Source organism: Pygoscelis adeliae, unplaced genomic scaffold (assembly GCF_000699105.1).
Source record: "Pygoscelis adeliae isolate BGI_AS28 unplaced genomic scaffold, ASM69910v1 Scaffold83, whole genome shotgun sequence".
NCBI lineage: Eukaryota > Metazoa > Chordata > Aves > Sphenisciformes > Spheniscidae > Pygoscelis > Pygoscelis adeliae.
In genome coordinates this window covers 1,187,817-1,214,070 of record NW_008824467.1, presented here as the reverse complement: position 1 = coordinate 1,214,070, position 26,254 = coordinate 1,187,817, and the positions used below count along the sequence as shown (strand labels likewise).

General features: G+C 38.1%; 1 protein-coding gene across 1 annotated transcript in view; it reads right to left on the bottom strand.

Annotated features, from left to right (window-relative positions):
* The window catches only part of KCNN2 (potassium intermediate/small conductance calcium-activated channel, subfamily N, member 2), a 74,748-nt gene that overhangs the window by 20,325 nt on the left and 28,169 nt on the right, over window positions 1-26,254 (bottom strand). The window contains exon 2 of the mRNA XM_009321093.1: window positions 5,283-5,424. Coding sequence (XP_009319368.1) covers window positions 5,283-5,424 — 142 coding nt within the window. The remainder of the gene's footprint in view (window positions 1-5,282; window positions 5,425-26,254) is intronic.

Genomic DNA, 26,254 nt, shown 5'->3' with positions numbered 1-26,254 from the left:
AACAGGCTGCCCAGGGAAGTGGTTGAGTCACCATCCCTGGAAGTATTTAAAAGACGTGTAGATGAGGCTCTTAGGGACATGGTTTAGTGGGTGGGCATGGTGGTGTTGGGTCGACGGTTGGACTTGATGATCCTAGAGGTCTTTTCCAACCTTAATGATTCTATGATTCTTTTTCTCTTTTTCAGGAATTATCTCAGAAGATCTGCAGCCAATGTTAACTATGCAGTTAGAATTCTACCTTTTTTCTCTTTTTTTTACAATCTAGTAACTATTAAATTTCAAAGATGTTACGGTTCAGATTTTGCTACCAACAAAAATCATATGGTTAAAAACTATACTACTCTAGGTGCCACGTTCCTCTTGTAGATAGTTTTCTGTATTTGTTGGTAAGATCAGGCTGAGGCTGAGGCTGAGACAAACTGTATGCACAAACACCACAATTTAACCTTAGATGAAGAGTCCCCTATTCTCAGAAACACCTCATCCTCGTCACTTTTTTCATGATGCATAGGAAAGGAACTGTGATTCTTTTGAACAAAATGCAGACTTCCACAAGGACATTAAAAGCTGCAGCATGAGAAACTTTAAAATCAGATCTGATTCATTTTTGATTCACAATTTAGAACTAATAAAAACTAGTATCCCTAAGGCCAGATTGTATACATTTACTGCATTGTGACTACTCTGGTAAGAATTCTTCACCTACATGAGTGGTGTTCAAATCCTGTAGTTAAAAGATGCTATTTAAAAATTTTCCAAAAGAAACATCTAATCTTGTCCACCTCTATGATGTAAATTTAAGAAAACTTTCCTAATTTATTTGGTTCTTTCATAGGTTTAACAATCTCTTTGGAGTTCATTTCAATAACAAGTATTTAAGCTGCACTTTCAGCATTAGGGAGGCAGACACTCTGAAATAACAGCTATTTCATTTAAAGCAATCTTCATTCAAGCTATAGCCAACCACCCTGTGCATCCTGTGACAGGACAATTGCAACTCATCCATTTTATTGTAGCAACATAGGTTTGACCTATGTTCTGCATGTCTGCTTCTAACTGTTGGCAGTTGGCTCTGCAGGAAGATTCTGCATCCTTAGCTTTGCATCATACAAAAAATGCACTAGCTCACCACATAATGCTGCATGTAAAAGGAATAGAGTCCTTCTCAAGCCTTGCAACAGATCCTTGTATTTGGAGTCTGAAGAATGGATTGCCATTATTTTATCTTGTGTAGGTACAAAAGCTTACAAAGATCTGTAAAAATTATCCATCTCACAGTCCATAATTAAGCGTCTTCCCATATCTTCTCCCACTTGCCCCCCTCCTTTTACTTCTACCAATTTCTACTTCCCTTCTTTAAATTTTTGCTAACTTCATTATACTCCTCACAAAGCAAGGAAAATTTAGCAAACCACTCCAAGGCCCTAACTCCAAAAAGCCATTAAGGAGGTGGATGTGCTGCCTATATATGCAGTTCCACTTAGCACCAGCACAAAGAAAGTGCTCCACCTGTACCTGAGCTCAATCTGCTGACCAGGATCTGAGAGATCTGCTTGGGTGTGCACTGACAACCAGTGCATCTTCAGCGGATGGCATCTTCAGCGGGCAGACAAAACTCCGATGAGCTGCGTGGTGTGGTGATGCCGCCATAGGTCTCCCCATCTCCTCTATATCCTGTTCTGATAACTGTGACAGCACTCATATTTCTGTCCATTCATCATGCTCTTGCAGACCTGCCTAATGTATACAGGGGGCAGAAGACATATTTGCTATCCGATTTATAGTCCACCTGGCCCATAGTATGCTACCGCTGCCTGGTGAAATCTCATTGGAAAAACACTGATAGGTAATCAAGTTGAGGTACCCAGTTCAGTTTCACTTGCTTGTCTGTAAAGCACCTCTGCATTAACCCATGTCACCAACTCTGTATCGCATGGTGTCAGTGTTTTCATTAAAGTTTCACATATTTAAGTGCTTTGCAAGATCAAAAAGTAAATTGTTCAATATGACAGTACATATTTTTTCAGTATTTGCCTTCTTTGTTCACAGGGTTTCGTTTTTTTTTAATTTTTCTAATAGATTACTCAGACTTCTTTGCTGGCTTACTCTTAATGATTCTCAAGGCTTTTTTCCTTTTGGTATAATCTGAATATGTGTAAAGATTTTCCTGATTTCCAGCAGTGTGCATCTGCAGAATTTAAAAGATGTCACTTGAACCAGTGCCTCAAGATAGCAGTAGCTGCAGTTTCAATAGCCAGCACAACTTTGTGCCGTCAGCAGACTGCGTATAGTCTACTTCCCAGGCTAGAGCACAACACAGGATTCAGCCTGCGCAGACCAATTTCCATCGCACAGAAAGCAATTCCTGAGGTAGAAGTGGGAGGACAGCCAGGGCACCTGGGCTCTTCCTTCATTGGGATCAAGACACTGAAGGAGCACTCCATGGGCCACCAGCTCTGCAAAGCCAATATTAACTCTTCAGTGGTCTCTGTAACTACTCTTGTATTCACAAGTATTTCTATTTATTCTCCCTTCCACTCTTTTTAACAGGGACCTTATCCAAAAGCAAAAACTCAGTGGTATTTGGTATTGATCACACTAATCCAACAATGTATTTGCTACTCCAGATGCTAGGGAATTACATTTTCCCTCTTAAAATCACATACATGGTTTGATTTTATTTGTTATATTCATTCAACAATCATCCTGGTGTACCTTTTAATTAGACCATCAACAACTCCTATTGAAATAAAAATCAGTAAGTCTGTTCTTCTAGGATCTTATCTTTTCCACAACAAAGATTAATTAGTTACTGTACAAGTTTCAGAAGAGTAGCTGGTTTTAAAGAATTATATTCAAGATGTATAAGCTTTTCAGTATTACAGGTTAGGCTGGAAGACAGTTCATTATTATGGTCACTGTTTCATACTTCATATCTTTCAGATCCTTTGTAAAAAAAAAAAAAAAAAGGGAAACAGTAATTTCAACATCTGACTTTCTCCCATTGCTCCATAATTTTTTTCTCAAAGATGACGTTTGCCAAAGCCATATTGTAGGTGTCCTTAAAAATGTAACTAGGGGTCAGGCTTTCAGTATTGTTTTACCTATCATCACACACTAGCTACCTGACTCGTTTTTTGGTTAAGAATGCTTTCTGTCTCTGGAGGTATTTATCCAAAACTCATTACCATGAGATTGTGATTGGAGTCTTCGTGCTTCCAAAGCAGCTACACAATTTTTAGTCATAAAAAACAAAGACGTGAAGGTGAACATCATCCATACATTTTACAAGTCTAATTTTCAACGGAATCTTGTTTCAGTTGTGAAAAAGAAATGCCATGTGTGCAAATGGTAAGTATTAATCACTACTTTAGTTTTTCACCAAAGCAATGGAAGCAACTGCCATGAATAATTTTACATCTGAATCCAAATGGTGCTGTCATAAGCAAAACAACAAATATATCTTATAATTTCAGCATCTGTGTGGTTCATTCATAGGCATCTAGAGTAACATTTGTAATAATCTGGAGTCTGTTTTTCTGATTTCATTTTTACCTTGTTTTCATCATAATAAAATCATAAGCCCACCCACAGCTATTCAAAATAACAGTCCAGATGCTGTTATCATTTGCACTAGCATAAACGCAATAGCAGTGTGAAACCCACAGGTGATTAGTATCAATACTACTCATGCAAAATTCTCATCGCACTTCTGCAGGGCTTTGAAGGTCCTAGATTTCTGTTACTGTAATTTTTTTTCATAATGAAATGCCAGAAGTGCTGAACGATTTGAATGAACAAAATGATCTGATAGCTGAACCTTCAAATATTTTCTTCTTATTTCTAAACAGTGCCTGGGAAGAAGGAAAGCTTTATAACAGGGTTCTGTCCCCATTCTGCACATCCCCGTGGCAATACATACTGCTTGTCCTCCTTTTTTCCTAATGAATTTATGACCACGTTTCATTCTCTCTGGCATCAAAATCTAGCTCAGAAAGAGGAGCAAAGGCAAATACCCCAGAAGATGGCAGATTTGAGCTTAGCCAACAGCCTTTAAAAAAGCCTTCTGAGTTGTTCCTCTGCTTTCAGCCTGTAACTTCCAACTACATTGCAAACTCTGTATTTAAGGAGACATGCATTTGCCGCCACCGGCAAAACGTACTGGAAGTCTTTCTCAATAAAGGTCAATGATCTGAAACCTGTCAGATGTTTTAAAAAAAAAAAAAAAGCATTTTGAAAAAAATCTTAAACATTACAAAAATGCATTGATCTATTTTACTCTTTGGACACAAAATACACTCTTATAAACAAAAATTTTATCAAAACACCCATTCAAAAGGGGCAACTATTTGATACCATTTGTTTTCAGCCATAATCCCAATATATCTGTTTTAACAGAAGGTAGATATCGGAGCTGCATTACTTATGATCAATGGCAAAAATTCAGAAACAAGTATGCATCTTACTGTTATATACAGTATATATGATGCTCATTCTGCCCTTCTCATTCACAGGGACATTTACACGGAGTTGATACAAATAAAAGTGGCGGAGTCTGGAGCTTTTTTACTTCTAATTTACTGCAGATATGCCTAAATTTCCCAGACTTTATAATACATACCTTACTCCCTGCCTAACTTTGACCAAATGGTGCAAAACAGAAAAATTAAAACCAGGCATTAAGTACAGTTAATAAATATATACTGAATATGCATGGACTAACAATTGCTGCATTGTATCAATGGTAACAAAAACTCTTACAGTGAAAATTGCACTGCATAAATCCACTTAAAGCAATGGAATACTATGGATAGTATGTTATTAGACTAACAAGAAATAATGTAGAAAACTATGCTCAAGCAAAATGCTTTAAGAGATTAGCCACCATCACATTTCTTTGTGAGTAACTTAATTTTAAGAAACAAAAGTCAGAACTGTAGATTCATTATTAGTACTGGTCCAATTACAAATGTCCACAGATAATTGAGATGATATGATACTTTAACATTTAATGAAGGACGCTATTGAGATTTTGAAGCTGCAAATTACATCAGGGTGGAATTTGTTTCTCTGTATTTCATTACAGAGCTGCTAAATTTTACCTAAAGAAGAAGAAAACCCTCCATCCCATTACCAGGAATGAAAGACCATGGGAATGGTGCGAGTAAGTATATAGACTCTACAACTTAGCAAATAAATCTTTCTTATGACTACCACAAGTTTTGTGATTAATTGCAGCAAACTTAATCTCATATCCAACAAATAAATTCAGAAACACTGACCATGATTCCAGTGAGTAAACAGACTCCTTTCCCACAGTATGTATTAGGTACCATGTCACCATATCCAATGGATAGAAAAGTTATTGAAATCAACCACATTGCTCCAAGGAAGTTGCTAGTAACATCCTGTTGATCATGGTACCTGCAAAGAAAAAGAAAACAATTTCTTTATCATGAAAACTTTTGTGTTGTCAGAAGGAAATCTCATTAACTGGTCATACAACCATTCTTGTATTCTATAGTTATTTCCTTTTTTAAAAGCAGCTATAAGGAATTAAATAAAACTCAAATACAATGACATCAGCAGTAAAGAAACAGAAGGTACAACAATAGCACCAGTAATAGAGATACTCAGGATGGTTTATAACTCAGTACTCTGTTATTATTATTTAAATAGCAGAAACCTCTTGTTTTTTAATAGAATCTCTTCATCAGGGGTACAAGTCTTGCTAATCCTCTGCAGTGTCATAAGACACCAGTCTACTATAGTTGCTACAGTCTGAGCAACTATGAAAGTTGAAATATGAAAGTCAGAAAAGGATTTGTGGGCAAGCAGACAGCAGAGCACATCTCCATCTCCTTGGCCTAAATGTAAGTCTGTGATCGGAAATCTAATAACGAACTAGCATGTAAATGCTGACTTAGACAACCTAACATCTTCCCTCTTCTTCAGCACGTTCAAGATAAATAGAAAAGTATGCCATTGTATTTCTCATCATCAAAAGATAGAATAGAATAGAGTGTTTCAGTTGGAAGGGACCTACAATGATTGTCTAGTCCAACTGCCTGACCAATTCAGGGCTCACCAAAAGTTATACGAAATTATTAAGGGCATTGACCAAATGCTTCTTAAACACTGACAGGCTTGGGGCATTGACCACCTCTCTAGGAAGCCTGTTCCAGCATTTGACCACCCTCTCAGTAAAGAAATGCTTCCTAATGTCAAGTCTGAATCTCCAGTGATGCAGCTTTGAACCATTCCCATGCATCCTGTCGCTGGATCCCAGGGAGAAGAGATCAGCACCTCCCTCTCCACTTCCCTCCTCAGGAAGCTGTAGAGAGCAATGAGGTCACCCCTCAGCCTCTTCTTCTCCAAACTAGACAAATGCACAGTCCTTAGCCGCTCCTCACAGGACACGCCTTCCAGCCCTTCCACCAGCTTTGTTGCCCTCCTCTGGACACACTCCAGGACCTTCACATCTTTCTTAAATTGTGGGGCCCAGAACTGCACACAGTACTCAAGGTGAGGCCGCACCAGTGCTGAATACAGCGGGATAATCACCTCTTTTGACCGGCTGGCTATGCTGGGTTTGATGCACCCCAGGATGCGGTTTGCCCTCTTGGCTGCCAGGGCACACTGCTGACTCCTATTGAGCCTGCTGTCAACCAGCACCCCCAGATCCCTTTCTGCAGGGCTGCTCTCCAGCCACTCCTCTCCCAATTTATACTTGTGGCTGGCATTACGCCGTCCTAGGTGTAGAATCTGGCATTTTGACTTGTTAAATTTCATCCCATTAATCATAGCCCAATGCTTCAATCTATCTAGATCCCTCTGCAAGGCCTCCTGTCCCTCAAGAGAGTCAACAGCACCTCCCAGTTTGATGTCGTCAGCAAATTTGCTAATGGTGCATTCAGCTCTTTCATCCGCATCATCAATAAAAATATTGAACAGAACTGGCCCTAGAATTGAGCCCTGAGGAACACCGCTGGTGACCAGTCGCCAGCCACATGTAGCCCCATTCACTACAACCCTTTGAGCTCTGCCTTTCAGCCGTGAACCTGCTCATCCCACAGTTGGACAAGTTGTCCAAAGGGATGCTGTGAGGGACAGAATCAAAAGCCTTATTAAAAGCCAGAAAAACTACATCCACTGTCTTCCCTTCATTCACTAGGCAGGAGATCTTTACCTTAAATATAGCAAAACCTCCTTTTTGTGTTAAGTAAGCTATTAAGTGTAATTTCCTGATGTGCCATTTGTTGTCTTAGTTTTAATATTCTAGTGGAATATGTTCATTTTCTCCTTCAAAGAAAACAAGTTCAGATAAATAATCTAGTCTTCACATGACATATACACCTAATCAACTGGGAAGCCATAAGGATACATTTTAGGGCTAAAACCTGTTGTCACCACCCATTCTGTGGGGGAAAAATAGTCTAACATAGGTGGCAGCCACGGGGCCAGCCACTGCAGCCTCAAGGTTGCAAAAACCCCTGTAAGCTGCTGTGAAGCCTCAGGTTAGCTATCTATGCTGTTGGATCCTCAAGGGTATTATTTTAACCAGTTCCTAAAACCGTGTCTCACAGTGTGTCACAGAGGGCCATTAGGGAATTGGTTCACAAATCTGCAAGCAACCTGCTTTCCACAACTGAAATTATTGCTTCAGTTTTCTTCCTCTCTGGACCGCAGTCTCCACAACAGAGCAGGATAGGAATGCAGTGAACACAAAGACACTATCAGGATTTCCCTATCCTCTCACTTGCAAGACATTAACTACAAATATCTGCAAAATGCCTTCTTCAAAGTCCCACCTATGCCCTGATGGTTACAACAACCTAAAAACTCTTTGACTGACAGAGACTACAGCAATCACTCCAAACAAGTCAGTTCCACATTTTGTCTGTACTCTTCTCTCTCCTGGTGTCACTGTTGTCTTTCTTACATCCTTTATACAAGCTTTCAAAGGTTTTTTGTTCTGCACCTAGAACAATGCAGTAACAGCCCACATTTGGAGCTCCTAAGGATGACAGTGACACAAATAACGATAACCACAACAGCAACAAGAGTAGTAAGAAAAATGACAGCAAACTTGATTTAACTCATGACCACAGAGCTCAGCACAACAAAAAGAGATCTGACATTGCTTTTTTTCTAGTCTGCACTAAATGTTATGGATTTTAGTCTCCACTTAATTAACTTAGCAAATAACAGCTGTGAAATATATGGATGCAAGGAGAGAGACATATTCATCCCATCCAGGAGGCAAGAAGAAAGTCTATGTAACATGCAAGTCCCTGCAGAGTATCGTGTAAGTGATATGACCCATAGGCTTTGGATGAGCTTCACAGAAGGGCACTAAAGCCACAACACATATTCTAAGGCTAGCAATTCATTTAAATACCAATAAATGTTTACATAAATATTTATAATACATTTCTTTAATGCCCCTCTTTGGGTTTTGAACCTGGCCATTTCCATACTTCAGACAGAAAACAGTTTTCCTAGAAAGATGAAACTGCAATGCAATGCTTTTGATTTTTTCTACATTTTTTCCAAATAGTTACATCTTTACAAAATTTCAGCCCTACATGGTGATAATTACAGAAATCTTGATATGACTGAAAACAGAACATTCAAATCCAACTCAGTAAGTTCCTGAAATAAACACCAGTTTCACATAAAGAATGCCAAAATGTCTCTCTTAACCCTTGAACAACACAGGGAAAAGATAATGCAGTCTTTATCCATTTATCCTCCTTCACCCATGCCAGAAAACACAGAAGCCAATCTACACATGGTTCATTTAACAAAGGTGACATAGCATTAAATTTTAAAAAGCACAACAGTAGTTTTTCAAGTTTCATTGGAGACATGAATCTTAATTAGTAAGGTCCCCTAGATGAAATATTCATTAAAGCCATCTGCATCCACATTTAGTAGCACACTTCAAGGACCTGTTCAAATGTTTCTATCTTGTTAGCTCAGTGCTCTTGGATTTCCTACTCTGAATATTTCACCTGGTTGTGATTTTAAGGTTATAGTTCAGCAATCAAGTGGTGCACACTTAATATAAAAATCATCATCATCAATACTTATGACTTTATGGTGACTAAAAAACAAAGGATACTTTGTACCCTCTCTATGGGGTCAACTGCTCAAGCATGGCAAAGCATGCAAATTACAACCTAATTTCATCTTTCAACAAAACCGAAAACCACTTTTTCTCTCACAAGTGTACAGAGAAAGTTGAAGCAGTGACTTCTCAAGTTACATATCTGTAAGTAAAACAGAGACAATCGGGGTGGTGGGGTGGGGTGGTGGTGGTGTCACTGTCCTGATAATCCCATCATTTCTATGCCAGATATATAGGAAGGTGGATTGGTTTTGTCTTGCTTTTTTTGCCACCTCACTCATGATTTTTGAATCTCTGTGGTTAGTAATTCTAACCACAGTTGTGCTGGCATACACTTCCAAGTGCTCTGCAATGTCATTAGGCACCACCATCGCTTGCAATTCAAGCCTGAACGAGCAAAGCCAGGGGAGTCTTTGGCTACCCTGCCTCCACCATCAGGTAGCAAATGATTACATCTATATTAAAACAGGAAAAGCAATTTCTTAAAAAAGTAGGAATTGCAATGACTGATTTGTACAGCCATAGGAATGGCTGAAAATAAGTACTGGAGGCATTTAAATAGCTTTGTTTTGAGGAGGGGGAAAGAAATCTACTCATTGCCTTTTTGACTTGCTTTCAAAGTTACCACAGCCCTAAAGACTGAACTTCTCCATTTATGCAGGGAACAGTAAAATAAACACAGCAGAAGTTAAACTTTCCCATGTTTTTCCATCAGTGCACCTCTAATGTGTTGCACTCAAGTCACCAGAAGGCCTGAGAAAAGTCATTCCCATCACTGTATTTTTCACTTCGCTATTGAGACTACCTCCAGCAGAGCCAATTGCAATGGACATTACAGTGAGGAGAAAAGCCATCCACGTGAACAGTTGGAGCAGAGCTGTCTCGCTCACTGTCCGCCGTCATCAGCCACTACAAACATGTCCTCATTCCAGCTGGACTGTGAAAGACAGCTTGGATGTAACACACTCCAGAATTCAACTGCAGTTTTTCTAAACTATTCATTCACTCTGTATCTGAGAGCTCAGAAATCTGTTAGGAAAATACTGTACCATGAACAGCTTGGAAACCCAAAAGCTCAGGAAGTAAAGAAAAAGAAACAAAGATTTCCTTTGAGCGACAAGTTCCACACAAAGCAAAATCCAGTCATTACCAATCAAATTCCAAAACATAAGCTTTTTGTCATTAATCTTTACTTTGATAAAGGTTTTTTTAATAAAGATTTTTATTTTTTAAATTTGAATCACTACAAAAATATTTATTTAAATATTTAGAGCCCACTATTCTTAGCCAATAAAAACTTGCACTAGAAACACAGTGAGCCACTGGAAGAGAAGAGCTAGTATTTAACTGTGTTAAAACTGCAGCTATAAACAGGTTGATCTTCTGGATCACGTCCGGCCTCACATGGCAGCAGAATAAAGGGTCATTTAGAAAAGCTGTGTGTTTCCCCAAGGTAGGAAAATCCTTGGCTGAAGTCACACAGGCATAAGTATTATTTATCACTTTTTCTCTCCTTCTCTAATAAGGAATGTTCTAGCAGGCAGGCAGTGCTGCAGCTGGAACACGCTACTCGCCAGGCAATCCTCATCCTGTGAAACACCACTATCCAGTTCTCACCAACCAGCATATATAAGTCCTGAGACTACTCTAATTTAAACCAAAAATAGCTGAATGATTAGATTTGTGCAAAAATAGCACGGCTCGATTCCTTCCCAAGCCAAACTGAGTGGGAGTTTTACCATTCATCTCAGGAAGACATAAATATATTCCTCAGCTGACAATACTGCAGTGGCTTGGGTTGTCAAAGCAATATTACAGATTCTTTATCAAACAGCAGTCCTTTTCTTCTGGTTTCACTATCGGTATCGTGATTTTCAGTATTGCTTTCCTTCAGAACTATGTTCATATTTGATGATGTTTCATTTAACTGGTAAAACTTCTGCTTTTTAGCTGCACACACTTATCCCACATTGACCTCTTGACATCTAAGACACATTCATCTTAAAAAGTGATGAATAAGAAGAAATAAAGCATAACATCAAGCTTGACCACTGGCGCATTAATTTACACTTAGCAGCTTCATTTCAGTTTATCTTGCTTCCATGGACAGCCTCTGATAACTTTGCCATCTTTGGTTTTGCCTTCTTGAACAAGCCAAGGAAAGAACTAAAAAAATCGGTTGAAAACACGACACTTTTTGTAGGGAAGAAAATGGCCCGCTTTTATCATAATCATGAAGAAATTCCTGGCCTGCACTACAATAACAATCCAGGCTGAGTTTAGTCTTGTCAAGCCTTAAAAACTTTTAGACTAATAACAGCTGGAAACAGGCTCAGCCCATTAAATCAGAAACTTGTCTGAAACAGTGCTGAGACACTGATTGATCTAACCAGCTATTAGAGTTCTCCCACAGTATCAGGCCATTCTGTAACTAAGTGCCTTTTTAGTCTTAGTTAGATGGTAGGTACTGGCAGCTTTTTATCTGTTAATACAGTGATGATAATAGACAGGTCTTTTTATCCCTTCTCACTTCCTCCTGTTTAAAAGAAAGAAAAAAAAAAGAAAACCACAATGACACTTAGAAGGAACAGCGGGGCTGACTCAAGCCAATGGAAGAAATTTTGCCTGCCTTGAGGGCTTTAGGATCAGAAAGGCAGCTTGAAAAGTGCACGTCATTCCTTGTCTTTTTTCTAACATGTCTGTTGACGGCCCCCAAATATTTATGAACAGCAGCAAAAATGTTCTTGTCACAAAAACCGCCTCATGAAAGTGCAAAACACCATGGCAAATGTCTGTATTTTGTACAGACTCACATTACCAGTTCTGAACCCAACCAAAAGTAATGGGTGCGAGTAAGCTGTCTGGATTGCTTCTACAGCAGTCAAAATGTTCGTGTTTTTTCTGTTATGAGTATTTGTGGACTATTTATGGAAAACTAATAAATCCAACAGAGAAATGTTAAAGATTACGTAAGTAGCATATATTACTATGTTACCTAAGATGGATGGAAAAAACAATCTAAAAGAAAACAAGAGGACAGAGGAGAGAGAGAAATCAACACAAGAAAGGTGAGATGGCATATTTTAAGAAATTTTATCATTATTCTTGAATATAAATTGCAGTTTAAGCATAAGTGTGAAGACATAAAATTATTTAAACCCCTAGCTGCTGTCAGATCTCTACCTCTCAATGCCTGGGCAATGGGTAACCTGCCAGTAGAGAAATAAGGACTAATTTCCATGTTTTCAAAGGATACCAAACTTTTATTTGACCTCCACTGGTGAAGGTCTTGCCTTGTTTTCCCAGTGCTGTAAAGAGCTGATGTTCTGCTGAATTGGTATACCTGTCTGCAGCTGTGGGAGATGGAAAGATTTTCCATCTTTCCAAGACAAGCTATTCAGCTACAAGCATAATCTGAAGATATCGAAGTTCTGAAGCTGCTTGAAAGTATTACCTGCTTTTTTTTTTTTTTCTTTTTAACCTGCATTCACTAAATGTGTAAGAGTGTTAAGGAGAATCTGTTGAATCAATTCTACAAGTATTGGGAAATTGAGAAACCTTTAAATTTGTGATAGACAGCAATCCACTAAGAGGAACAGCAGAGATAGGAGTGCTCGGTGTCAGTGTACAAAAAAGTACTGCTGTGAATAAAGTGGTAACTGCTGCTTCAGAAGCTCTTAGACTATATGAAAACACTAATGTGTCTTATGAAAGTTTTTAGGGAGTTTGCTCAGGGAGAATTTTTTCTTGCCTTGTTTAAGAAACACCCCCCCCCTCCAACCCCACCTTTGGGCCTTCTCCCCCAATATAATTATATTCTCATTCCCACTGTGTTCTTTTCAGCAATTTCAAGCTATTTTGTTCCTGCAGTGGCATAACTGAAGTAAAACCTTATCAGTCAAGTCACTGTTTTGCTGCAGTCAGCAGCAAAATTCCCATTGACTTCAGTGGGACCAGGATTTCTATTCTACTTTTTTTAGCCAGAGTTTCCACTCATCATCCTTTAAAAAGTTTCCATTTAGTGTTTCCATGCTTATCCATTTCAGAATTCTTATTTTGCTTTTGTCTTCATCTCACATTTTGGATTCCAATAAAGCTTTCCTGTTACGAGTATCATTATGTATATGAAGAAACATCCTAAAAAATTGCTAAGCTAATTAAACTAAACTAAAAAAAAGTAAAAATCTATGCTTCTCCTCTTCAGCACTTAGAAGCATAATAATGATAGGAAATGATTGGGGATTTAAACTTAGCTATAACATATATTTACTTCCAACATGCTTGTTGTGACTCAGTAGAATAATGAATAACACTGAAGACCTTCAAAAGCTGCCCCCAAAGTCTTAAACCAACCCTTAACTCCTAGAGGCCTGAATGAGTTCTGCCTGCAGCAGGGTTTTTTAAACATATATCCCGACTGCTTTGAAAAACAATCAGGTTGACTGTGACTAAACATGGCTTATTTTAATAAAATATGCACAAGAGAAATAGAAAAGAAAGTAAGGCCAGTAGGAATACCTTTCTGTCTCTCAGAGATGAAAGCTGGGACTAACTGTAGCAGCATTACATGACTGATTCTTCCCATTTCAGAAAACTTATATTAATTATGCTTTGTGCAAAATTTTGCCCAATGTTAAGTATTTGGACTAATACATTTTATTATATTCAGACAATCTTCTTTTGGATAGATCTAGCTTTCTCACACTATGAAACAGGCTGAGGGATTCAGCTTTTCCCAGCTCTACTGAAATTTATTTACATTTGATGTTATTCTGTCTCCAACATAAACAGTTTTCATGTTTCACAGGGTTGCCTTCGGATTTTAAAAACTCAACTCTCTAGACTTTCCCAACTCCTATATACCTGTGCAGACTGTGCAGGAAAACTAAGCATGCTTCATATCGCTCAAAAGCTAAGAGGCAAACTCAGGCTCTATTGGTTGTTGTTAGCTGCTGGATCAAGGGTAGCAACCGGCACCAAAGCAGTAAGGTCTGGAACAATCTTTATTTATGAACTTTGGCACACAATGCTATTACAATGTGCTCCATAATTCCATGATCATATGCTATTTTTCAGTCTTCACAAAAACACACTAGCACCTTTTTCAATGCAAAGTACAGCTCTGCTCCAGGGATGGACAACCGTAGCACAAAACACTTTATTGTCACACAATTTTCACCTCATTCTTTGGAAATGAAAAATCACGTTTTAATTTTTCATAGCTCTCTGACCAACACCCTGCATGAAATTAACCATCTTTGTTACAGCTTGTCACTATTTTGGTGGTCTTCACCTTCTGAGATTTCATCTCCGTACTTCACAGTTTGATTAGCCTGGATGGTCAAAGCTCCGACTAAAAACCAATGAACTCAAAGTCTTCTATAATGACATGTATGTTTAAAAATAAATTACTTAAATTAGACATCCAAAAGTTGCGTAACACCAAAATTCTTCACTTTGCCAAAAATAGTGGCATGTCCCGAAGCAGCAAAATAGCCCTTTAGATGCCTCAGGATCCATATGTTAAGCAACATGGATGGAAAAATCCCTAGGGAACAAGTAACCAATCAGGCTTCCCACAATGCCCAGGAAAAAGAGCTGTTGATACCCTTTTTCTACTTTAGCAGCTTAATGATGAAAGCATTCATCACGCGGAGCAAACTTGCTTTAAGTCTCTTCTCAAGCACAAAGCTGATTGACATCAACACCTTCATCTCACTACCCTACCTGTTAGGATACACACTGTGAAAATATCTCAGAATATATTTTTGAAGCTATTCCAACTTTACATTGAATTCAAAATGGAGAAAGCATGACTCTCTAATCTAATCTAGTGGAGAGAGATGTTGCCTAAAAGGTTTAGGACAGGAGCTGGGGAAGGGAACATGTCCATTCCAATCCTTGACAAAACACTCTTTTGAGTAAAAAATAGCTCTGCTTTCAAAGCAAAATTCAACAAGTAATCCAGAAAGTATTGAGACCGCAAACACATTGAGTAATAGAAATAAAACCCAAAATATCCAGGAGCTGCTCTTTCTGTAGTTCTGTATATCAAATCATCTTCATCAAATGAGGTTCAGTAAAGAAGCTTCTATAAATACACAGTTAAAAGAATACTATAATGCATGAATATAAAAGAAGTAAACTGAAGTGACATAAGCAATCTTGAGGGAAAACTTTTATTTTTCAGCACGGCACTCTATGATCTTATTTCAAAAGATATATATATGTGCATGTATATTTCCTTTCTGCAGCCATATTTTTTTTACACAGTATAATCTTTGAAATTTGTCAATACAGTAAGAATGAATCTTATTTTTAAGGTTTGCTTTAATTTTTCAAAGTCTGTAACAGCATTGGGTAAAGCTGTGTTATGATAGAAATACGAAACACTCAAAATCAAAGAGTTTCTTAATGAGGTCTACTGTGAATCATTCATTATAATCACTAGCAACTAATTCCCTTCTAAAATCTTCCCCTATCTTGCATTTTGCATTTTCTCTGGAAATACCCTGTTACTATTTTAACACACAAGCCCCCCTCAGAAGGAGGAAAGGTTTGTATTTGGTTCTTTTTTTAAGTTGAGATCATCAGAATCAATTGATGTCTAAAGAATCTGAAGTAATTTGCTGAAGAAAAACTTCAGAAATAGAAGTTTTGGAAATTAGAATTAATCATTATGCACTTAAAATTAAGCCCACCCTTTTTTTCTGACATAAAATGGCATAACTAGGTAAAAGTTAGTCTTTCTTTTCTCCTGTATGTGGGAAAAGGGGGGAGAAAAGAGGAGGAGGGGAAATTATACAGTAAAGATTATGCTGAATTCTCAAAGACTTTCTGACAAACTGAGCACTCTTAAAGTATTTTTCTCTAATGGAACTAATTTCATTTATTATCATGCAAATTACTATTTTTTAGTATCTTGGTTTTCTACAGCAGAAGCTGATGTATTCCCCTCCATAAAAAGGAATGAAGTACAAGCTCACAGCCATAAAGCCTGCTTTTTTTTGGTCCAAACTTCATGAGAATATCAACAGTTTTACCAACATATGCATATTCTCTCATGAAATGAACATTGGAAACAAATTACCCCCAAAAAAAAAAAGAGGCAAGGGGAAAAAAAAAGCCCAAGCCAATTTCATTTTCCTTAGAAATAAAAAAACAAAATAACCTATGGATTCATCAAAATATATGCTCTGGATAAACTGGAGAATAAAACTGTCTTATATAGCACAGCACCTTACAAGTAACTGCAGTCAGTGGAAAAAATTTCATTGACTGACTCAGATTTGGGACTAGGTTCACACCCTGTATCATGGATACTGCTGGAGCCATATGCTTAACTTAACTCAAACTAAAGTATACTTATTCCTTGCATATATTTTAATTTCCTTTATGAAAAGGAAAGACTGTATTGAGTTTAGCTTCTATAAGTCACACTGCTTGAAACTAGGCAGATTTTACTGAATATTTATAAAGACAATTCCAAACCCAAAGTCTGTGTACTTTTGAGAGTCATCTGAAAGTTGTGCCAGATTTCACTAACAGTTCGTTACTGATGTCCTGGGGACAGTTAGTACATTTAATGTTATGAAACATAAACAAGTACAAAAATATAACTATATATTGCTATATAGAAAATGAAACAAGGAAAGCACTTGTAACATAAATATTTTCCACTTACATTTTTATGTATGAAACTTCCGCATTAGGCTGTCAAGATTTAAAAAAAAAAAAAAAGTGTTCTCCTTTTTCAATACTGTTCTTTTCATCAAATCGATCAGAAGGCTAGGAAAATACTTCAGGGTGAATTCTGTGATTAATCTAGGGACCTTCATTTACTAGGGATTGAGAAAGGTTATCTACACAGAAGACAAATTTTTGTGTTGGTCTGGTGCCATACGCCTTACAGTGGAATGAGTACGTACACGGATCAACTATGGGACAAACTTCTGCCGCAAGTCTCCCAAGGCAAATGCAAGTTGAGAGAATACCATAGTTTCAGTCAGGCTATCAGAAATGTAATACAGCTGTATGTAGTGCTTAACTCTGGTGATGATAGTAAAGGAGTATCCTCCTCATTTGCTTATACAGACCTTGGCAGTGCCAGATTTGAAGACAGAAGTATTGCCCAGCTAAATGCACCCAAAAAGAAAATGCCTAAGAGACCCTCACCATAGTATGTTCAAAATGCCAGATGCAGTTATGGTTTTCTTTGCTCTGTTTTAGGCCTTGGCATGTTGCCATCAAATTCTGTAATACTGGGAGTGTGAGATTATGTGAAGTCTGACTCTTCTACTTTCTTCCCTATTTGCTCATTAAAAAGGAGATTAAAATCAGGCCTTTTGGTTTTGCTAATTTTGCATTTTCAAGTTTGTTTGTTGTTTGCTTTCAGGACAGAACAACTTCTAATTTCACTTACCCTGTAGGGATCATCCTCATTTTGATGACAAACATTTACCAAAAAAGAAAAGAAGAAAAAAGAAAAAAAGATCTTGCAGTATTTTCTCTAAAGACCATTCACATGAGAGTGTTCTTTCTACTGCCAAATTCTTCTTACCAAGACTGTTTTGTTACCTGATAACTTGGCCTTCATTCAAGACTTCCTGACTTTTCACTTCTATTGATTTTGGAGAAGCACTGAAGAAAGGAACAAAATTCTGTGCTCTGAAGGAACTCCAGCAGGTGACATTTGCAGCAAGAAAGAGCAGTTACATATTGTCACTCTGTGTTGTACGGGGGGGGAAAAGTCTGGATGAAGTGGCAACTGAACTTAACGTTTGCACTATCTACACTTACAGCATGTGTCTTGCAGTCTCCATTTTGAACATGTTGGGAAAATCCTTTAATAAAACAGAAATTATCTAATGCCTATTGATTGTTCTATTGGTAATTTCTGTGCAAATCGTACAGTAGATGTGTGAGGTATCTATGTGACTTTCATACTTAAACTCAACTCTTTGGTCATGATTCAGGCAGGCAAGCACATAATCAGGAGTCACGCTTAACTAAGGATGTACAGGATGGGAACATGTGAACTTGGGCATGCTGACTGTAACTATACTGGCTTGATACAAAAATTAGATTTAATTTCAACTGTTACTAATTATTTCTTTTTCAAACTTGAATGGTTCACAAAGGCTGTCAACATAATTAGTATTAAATTGCAACAAAGAGTATGAGCAGGAAGATGAAATGTTAAACAAACTTGAAATTTAATTTACAGTGCTCTCTTGGCCCTAGAAACGAGACAAGTTCACAGATGGAAGAAACAAGGGGAAGTGTATATGCACGAGCAGGTCCAGTTCTAGCAAGAAGAATGCTGCCCTTAGGGAGTTATTCATCTTCCTCCTTTCACCTGCTTGCAGGACTGGCCTTCTGCAAGACTTTACATATACAACAGAAAAAAAAAATCACAGGCATTTGTAGAGCTCCAAATGTGACTGCAGAGCTACAACTTTTCTGGTATCTTGACCATTTCAGCTGTCCTGCTTCATAAAAAGTATCTAAGATTATAATTTGAAAGCATCACAAAGGATAACAAAAAGAGACTATTTTTTTTTGGTTTTGCTCCTTATGTTAAATGAGTATGACCACCAGCTTACAGGTCGAAGACACCTTATTCCATTAGTAAAAGTCCATGACATTAATGAAAAAACAAGTCAGAGATACTCAGTAGATGTTTGGTTTGGAAGAGGATGAGGACTAGGCACTGAACTGAAGACGTGTGTCTTATTCTAGTAGAGTTGGAACCACTTTATACCTAAGTTGTATTTCTGCAGCTACAAAATATTCATTATAAAAATTTATAAACAAGGCATATTTAACATAGACTGAAAAATTTTCCTGTAAGAGTCAACTACATTTGAGTGTTACCTTTTATAGAACTCAAGAAATGATATGACTAAAAGTAAAATTATCTTTCCTCTTCAAAAGAAAAAAATCTTGGTTTTCTCTAGATTGCAACTTTTGAGTTCAAGAAATTTAGTCATGAGTCCCCCAAAGGGGAAGAGGACAAAGACTTCCAACTATATGGATTAAAAATTCCTGGAAAATACATGAGATCTACAGTCTTACTTTTCCATGCCACCCAGCTTCAGTCAATTTCTCTTTTAGGTTCAGGAGTTGTGACTGAAAAGAAGTAGGTGCGGAGCTGCAGTACAGCCACACAGCCTTCTGCAGGGGGTGGCCTATGTTTTCTGAGTATCTTTCCCCAAAGCATGAGAAAGCAAAATGTACGCATACAGAATTAACAGCATTTCCTGCATTTTCACACCCCTCCCCTTGCTCCTCAGAATGGGTATAGCTAGACTGCATCTCTACTTATACAATAATTTTAAACACTATAAAAGCATTAGCACTGCGATCATACTTTAATAGGACTTTTTGCTGGGTAAGTTCAAACCATTTTGTTGTTCAGTATAAGGACACCACACCAAACAATAACAGTAAATATAATTCTCTGCATGGAATTGACACAAAGAGCTTAAGTGACTTTGTTCAAGGTCACAACAGAACTGTAGGATGGATTCTCTATTTCATGCTTTAACAAACAGAACATCTTCTATATCATTAAATAATGGCATTTTCCACTAAAATTTTCTACTTTTTAATACTTTTGTGAATTTATAAGTTATTTGTATACATTTAGCATACTTTTGTTGGTATGCTAAAACCTTCATTTCAATGTTCTATACTACCAACAACACTACTGCCGGTTACCTGAATAACAGCAAAGCATTAGGGTTGATCCTATTAAAACCATGCTAACATTATTTTAGTCTGAATTTTTATTTTCCTTTGAAAGAAAGTGAAAATGAACTGATAAAATGTGTAGCTCCTGGTGCAGACTGTTGCACCTCCAGCAGACACTAGAACATCAGGCCACAGCATCTGCTTCTTGGCAATTATCTGTGCTAGATCTCATTTTCCAAAAATCAAGAGAACTCATAGTCCTTGCCATCAGAAATACAACCACTGAAAGACAACAGTGTCCTGCTGCTACACTGATTGCGTCAGCAGGTCTTCTGTCTCCCAGCACACAAAGAACAAGGAAGGCAACCGATGTGATCTGCTTGCAAGGAGATTCAACTCTTTGAGCAAATACCACTCTAAAAGCAGTATTCTCAAGAATTATCACGCACAACTTTTGTTAAATGCTGGTAAGCTTGGACAAGGAAGAAAATTAATGCGGCAAGTATTACTGAGAGCTGACAAGCATCTTTGGTGTTAAATTAACTAAATGTAACATATAATTTGCTTTTGAATACCTTGGAAAGAATCTACTGTGAAAGACTGCAATTTAACACCACAGTTTAAACTGTCGAGGTTACAATTTTAGAAGCTCATTAGTCTGAAGGTGTATGATGATTTTCTGAAATGATGAATGATTAAAAACAAAGTCAAAAGGAAAAGACATTTGGGCATGAATACTTGATCTGAAATCTCACTGTTCATTTTCAGTCAATGTTGCATCTCTATGATTTCAGATTGTAGGAAGCTTTGCAGGTTACATCTACTGCATTCTTTAAAGTATAAAATAACAGAAGAGATCACCTTTAACTCCAGGAATTAGAACATCAAGTATCTTCTTTCTCAAACTCAGTGAAGAGATAAATCATTTTTATTAGAAGATGATTACTTAATGTAAATAATTTGCAAGGTCGTTTCCCACATATGCTATTGCATGCCCAGAAATATGCAGTCTGGCTCCTGGACTGACACTAAGGTCACAAAGGAAAACATTCTGGACAAGTCTCAGCTCAAGCCGATTAAACCAAGTGCCTACACAACAGATAAATTTATGTTATTCAGAAACAACAAAGAATGCAGTGGCCACAGGAGATGGGACAAAGATTAACACCATCCCTCTGTAACTACCAAAAGCAAGCCTGAAGCAGCGAATTGATGGTGCACTTGCCAAACAGCACCTGCACCAGAGTAAACTACTCATTCTCCTACCACTGCCCCACTGCAAACCCAGCAGTTGGTGTGCAATGTTTTATGAACCCATGTTAAAGTTTCCCCCTCAGATGTACCATAGCCATATACCGAATTCAAAACAAAGCCATTGACCCTTCTGACATGACTGATTATTAACCAAAATAACTTCCATGCTCTTCCATACTCTTCTCCAGAGCTGGACTGAGGGAGCAGCTTCTCCCCTTTAAATCTCATGTCCTATACCAATCCTATACCTACTAGAGGGGTGGCAGCAGTAGAAAACAAGCCAAAAGAGGAAGATGCACTCAGCCAAAATTCTCCTCTCCCCTCAATCAGCATCAAGCTGCAATTGGACTAAAATATTTTTTCTTCCTTTTACATCGAATTCTTCTGTTTAACCCTTACACAGTCAGCTAAGCCAACAATGTCTTTTGACTCTTTGTTGTTTTGTTTCATTTCAAAAACATCCAGACAGCATGAGGCAGCTAATACGCAGCAAACTAAGGGCAGAAAAGCATTACTGGTTTGTAGTCCTTTTTGCAAACAAAGACAAGGTACTTCAGCTAGGTTTTTTTATACTATTATCTCTCCTTTTCATGAAAAATATCATAGGCTTTAAAGATAATAATTAGGCACTGGTTTAAGGCTTACAAAAAATAACACTTCCATATCACAGAACTGTTAACTCCTAGATAGTTTAGCACCAGTTATTCAAACAGTATCCATTCCTGAACATAGATTTTCATGGCTCAGGCTGACTTACCTTATGAGAGCATGAGATCACCAGGTCACAGCTTGAACCTGCAAAGGTTTTGACAGCTGAGCCCCAAATTCTACTTAACTGTTGCTCTACTGTGCAATGACCAGAAGCATATTTGAAACTGTGTCCTTTATATTTTTGTTGGTCTGCTATTGATCCTAAGAAAGAAACATCCAACCAAAGATACAAGGATGAAGTAAAATGGAAGTTCAGCTACTCTGCTCAAGCAGCAAGATGCAAATGTTTAATTTTCTACAAATGAAGAACATGTTCCAAAATGGATATGCATAAGCTAGCAGTACCTTGGGTCATCATCACTAAATTTTACTCTAACTAGAAGGAACTACACCTGCTCTGGTTGAGAGGGACAGTTAGTAACTCAAGGATTCAAGAGGTAAAACCCCAATGTGGAAAGGTATAAAGTCCTAAAGGAAAAAAACAGGAGGCCAGTCAGGCTGGTTGGTCTGGCTGGGGCCAGGGAGGATCATCCATTCATCAATGCCAAAAGCACAGCAGGAGGTGGCAACGCAGCAGCACAGAGGACTGACCCTGGGAGCTGTGGAGGCCAGACCTTCGCCACGTAGCTCACACCTGCCTGGCCAGCAAAGGCTCTTTTCATGTCTTACTGGGGTGGTGAGCTTCCTAACATTTAGTCTAGTAGTTCACTAAATTCCAGCTAGCTTTTGGGTGCATTAGTAAGTAATAATTGCTTTGCACTTTCAAGCTGTGCATACTCTGCTTACAGAGTCTCTTTGCACCTGCTGAAGATGCCCAAATAATCTGCCCCAAAAGAGGGGTAACAACATTACAGGCAAGGAAATTAAAGCATAGCTGTAGTAAGTGAAAACCCCTGGATTGCAGAGATGGCTCTGGAAAAGCTAGTTTTTAGTATCCTAATCTTATACAAAATCCTGATCTGTGAAAGAATATGTTCTTTTGTTCAGTCCCCACAACTCTCAATTCCTAGGTTTTTAAAACCTTTCTGCTTTGTACTCTGAAGTTGCCTACAACTCAAAATATTTTTAATGCAGCCTGTCCAATGAGACAAAACAAATGCTATGTAACTACATTTGTATCTACTCAAGTTTATGATTATTAAGAATACTCTTTAACATGATCATGGCCTGCTTTATTATGTCATAACAAAATAAGCACTGGTGAAAAACACATCATTGCACTCCTAAGACTGGGACATAATCCTGCAGTCCTGGCATACCCACAATATGAAGCCCATTCAGTTTATATTAAGTGAATAATTTGTTTACACTTCTAGGTGATCATGATTATCACAGAAGACTACATTAACATTAATATTAATAAAAATCTTCCATCCCACAGTTACATCTTTAATCATTCTGTCATTTCTTGTCTATGTATTACAATATGTTTTATTGTTTCAAAGAAAGCATACACTGTTTTTTACTGCTATTTTCACCTTGTAAGTAGTCTTTTGCAAGTCAAAGTTATTTGTAAATATTTAGTGAATTAATAGAATATGTAAATCTTTTAAAAACAACAAAAAACCCCCAAAACTTCTGCTTTATTTGTGGTTATTGCTGGACATCCTTCTCCCTTTCTCTTTCACACAAATGCACCCTAAGATAGATATTCCAAGGTGATGATAACATTGCTTTTCATGCACACTGGTGCCAGTAACAGTGGTTGCAGATTTTTTTCTGCCATGCATCCCTACTTCCTAGCATTGCAAAACCTATTTTCAGACCTGCACACAATTCCTTACAACTGATACTTAAGTTTGTACCCAAGGCTCATCCCAACAACTTGGCATGATTTGCATGATTACACAGTCAGGACACAATCATTTTAGCTCTGTCATCAAAGTCCTTGAAGTCAATGCAAGTCCACTGGCTTCCATAGATTTTGCATCAGGTCCCAAACCAGGCTGTAGCCCCATGGCAGTGACACCATCTATTACTGTTTCTGCTCTTACCTTATTCAGGTAGCTGCTACTCTGGGACATATGGAATATTTTCTACCTTCATTGCACCTTCCCAGTGATCAGGGACTGGTCTCTTTTGCTGTCAAGCTTGGCATCAGAAGATACACTTAAGCACTGCGTCACAGACACCATAAATGAAAGTATAGCACAGAGACCCCAGTTTAGTGCCAGGCCATTCCAACTCAACCTGATGTATGTTTGCAGGATAGTGCTGTGCACAGTGCTTGCACACACCTAATAAGGAGTACAATTGACTGACCCTACTAGATAGTGGATTTTAAGGTCCCACCGCTAGACTGACACGAACATAGCGTCCCCTCTGCAAGTGAGACTACAGAGCCTCTCATCTCAGCCTTCTCCACTTTGGGCAGCAAGTCTCTGTGGGGAAAACAAGCCAGTTAGCAGGGCATTACTCCTGCCTGGGCAGTGTTCTCAGCACAAGCTGTCAGCATGCTTGGCATTGATCAAAACTCAAACACTTTGTCTTAAACTGCTGTATCAACACATGAAAGCATTCACCTTCATCTGAACATCACCAGTTTTCAGAAGTGTTTAGCTCCCTTTTTTCCTCACTAGAAATTATTACATTTATTAGTACTGCAATATCATATATATGCGTTATTCTCAGATACCACTGTGCTAAGCAGTGTGCAAACACAGAACAAAGACAGCCCCCTGACCCAGAAGCTTGCAACTTAAATAATCCAAGTGTCCAATTCACATTGCACTGATAGCTTCAGTTTTCCATTAACTTCAATTGGTTCAATTTCCATTAACTTCAGTGGTTCAATTCAGTGAACCACTCTTGTGGAAACCCATAGGAATTTTGCCAATGGATTTCATTTAACACAGAACAAGGCTTAAAAAGAAATATTGGATATCACTCTGTTTTAGAGAAAAATAACTGCAAGTAGATTCATATTCTCTTTTCTAATTCAGGAAAGTTCTTGATTGATCAGCCTACAAGCTCTGAACTAGTATAACATCACTGTTTTTGGAAGCATGAGTGTAGGTGTTAACACACACCAACACTTGCAGTTAAAAGATTAAGAAAGTAAGTCACGTATCACGGCCCTAATTCCAAATTAATTGTTAGTGAGCACTGCACATCTGAGAATGCTGAGATCCCAGGAACACATACACACCCCACTGACAATGATGGAGGAAAAAGGAGAACAAGCTTCTTTTAAAAAACAAATCATAATGCATTCCTTCTGATTCAGTTACCCAAATACAAATGTCTAAAATATACTACAAATGTTAGAATGTAGGGTATTTTTATAAAAATATTTGAAATAAATCAGTATAAATAAAAGTGAAAAAGGCATCTGGATTTCAGTCTAGAAATACCATTGAAGCTTTACAGAAATACTCGTATCAGGATATGAGAATTCCTGTGTTTTGGGCCAAAATGGGGAAGAGCCTTGTCACTTGCAATGAATACAGAAGGCAAAAGGTCCTTCCCTCTACTACTTTGTTGCTTTTCCTTTGACTAACAATCTTTTTTTATATATATAAAACCATTTAAAAAAGAATTACTAAGGGTGAGTTCCTCAGAACAGAAGGCAAGTGAACAGGTGCAACCTTTTGTCTGACTCTTTAGGGAGACCTGCATGCAACAAGTGCGCCCATCTCACAGACTGACCCAGGAGGTGTCATGTCAAGGTAAATCAGGGTCCCTAATCCCTGCTGGACACGTCACGCCAGTTTGGGAGTGCCTACTTCCTGCAGCATTAATCTCTAACAGTCAGCAATACAGATCAAGTCATGCAGGCAGAGCTGTGTCCTTTCCACTTCCACTAAGAGAAAGAAGCTGCCATTTCTAAACCCGACACTGATATAGTATCTCAATGGTATTCCAGAAGGGCTGGTGATGGGACCTTTCCACTCATAGGGCGTTGGTCTGCAGCATGACACAAGATCAGGGCTCTCTGTAACTCCTGTTAAACTTTGTTGCAGGTTTAAATATCAAATGTTTCCATAGGGATTATGGACTTGTGTATGCAACTGAGCTGTATGGAAGGAAACACTATTGGGGATCCTTTGAATAAGCAGTTTTAATATAAGTTTTTTTCAGCTCTGCATAAACAAAACACTACCAAATTACCTGGTAAAAACTAAAGTAACCTGTAAATATGTAAAGCTAGGGGACCTACTGGTAGTACAGATTTGTCTGGCAAGCTGTACTCCCCATATATATGTTAACTATATGGGGATATAACACAGCTATGTCCCTAAGCTGAAGTTCTAAGCACAGGCTGGCCACTAGTGTGATGTTTCTGTAATACTCATTACTGATTTGCTGCAAATCACTTACCATCTCAGAAACAGCTGTAGCAAAAACCATAGCCGATTCTGAACTTTTCAAGGCACAAAACTACCCAAGCAAAAAAAATCTGAATGTATTGAGACAACAAATTAAAAGGGGAAGGAGCACAGTAAAGGAGAATAAAGAACA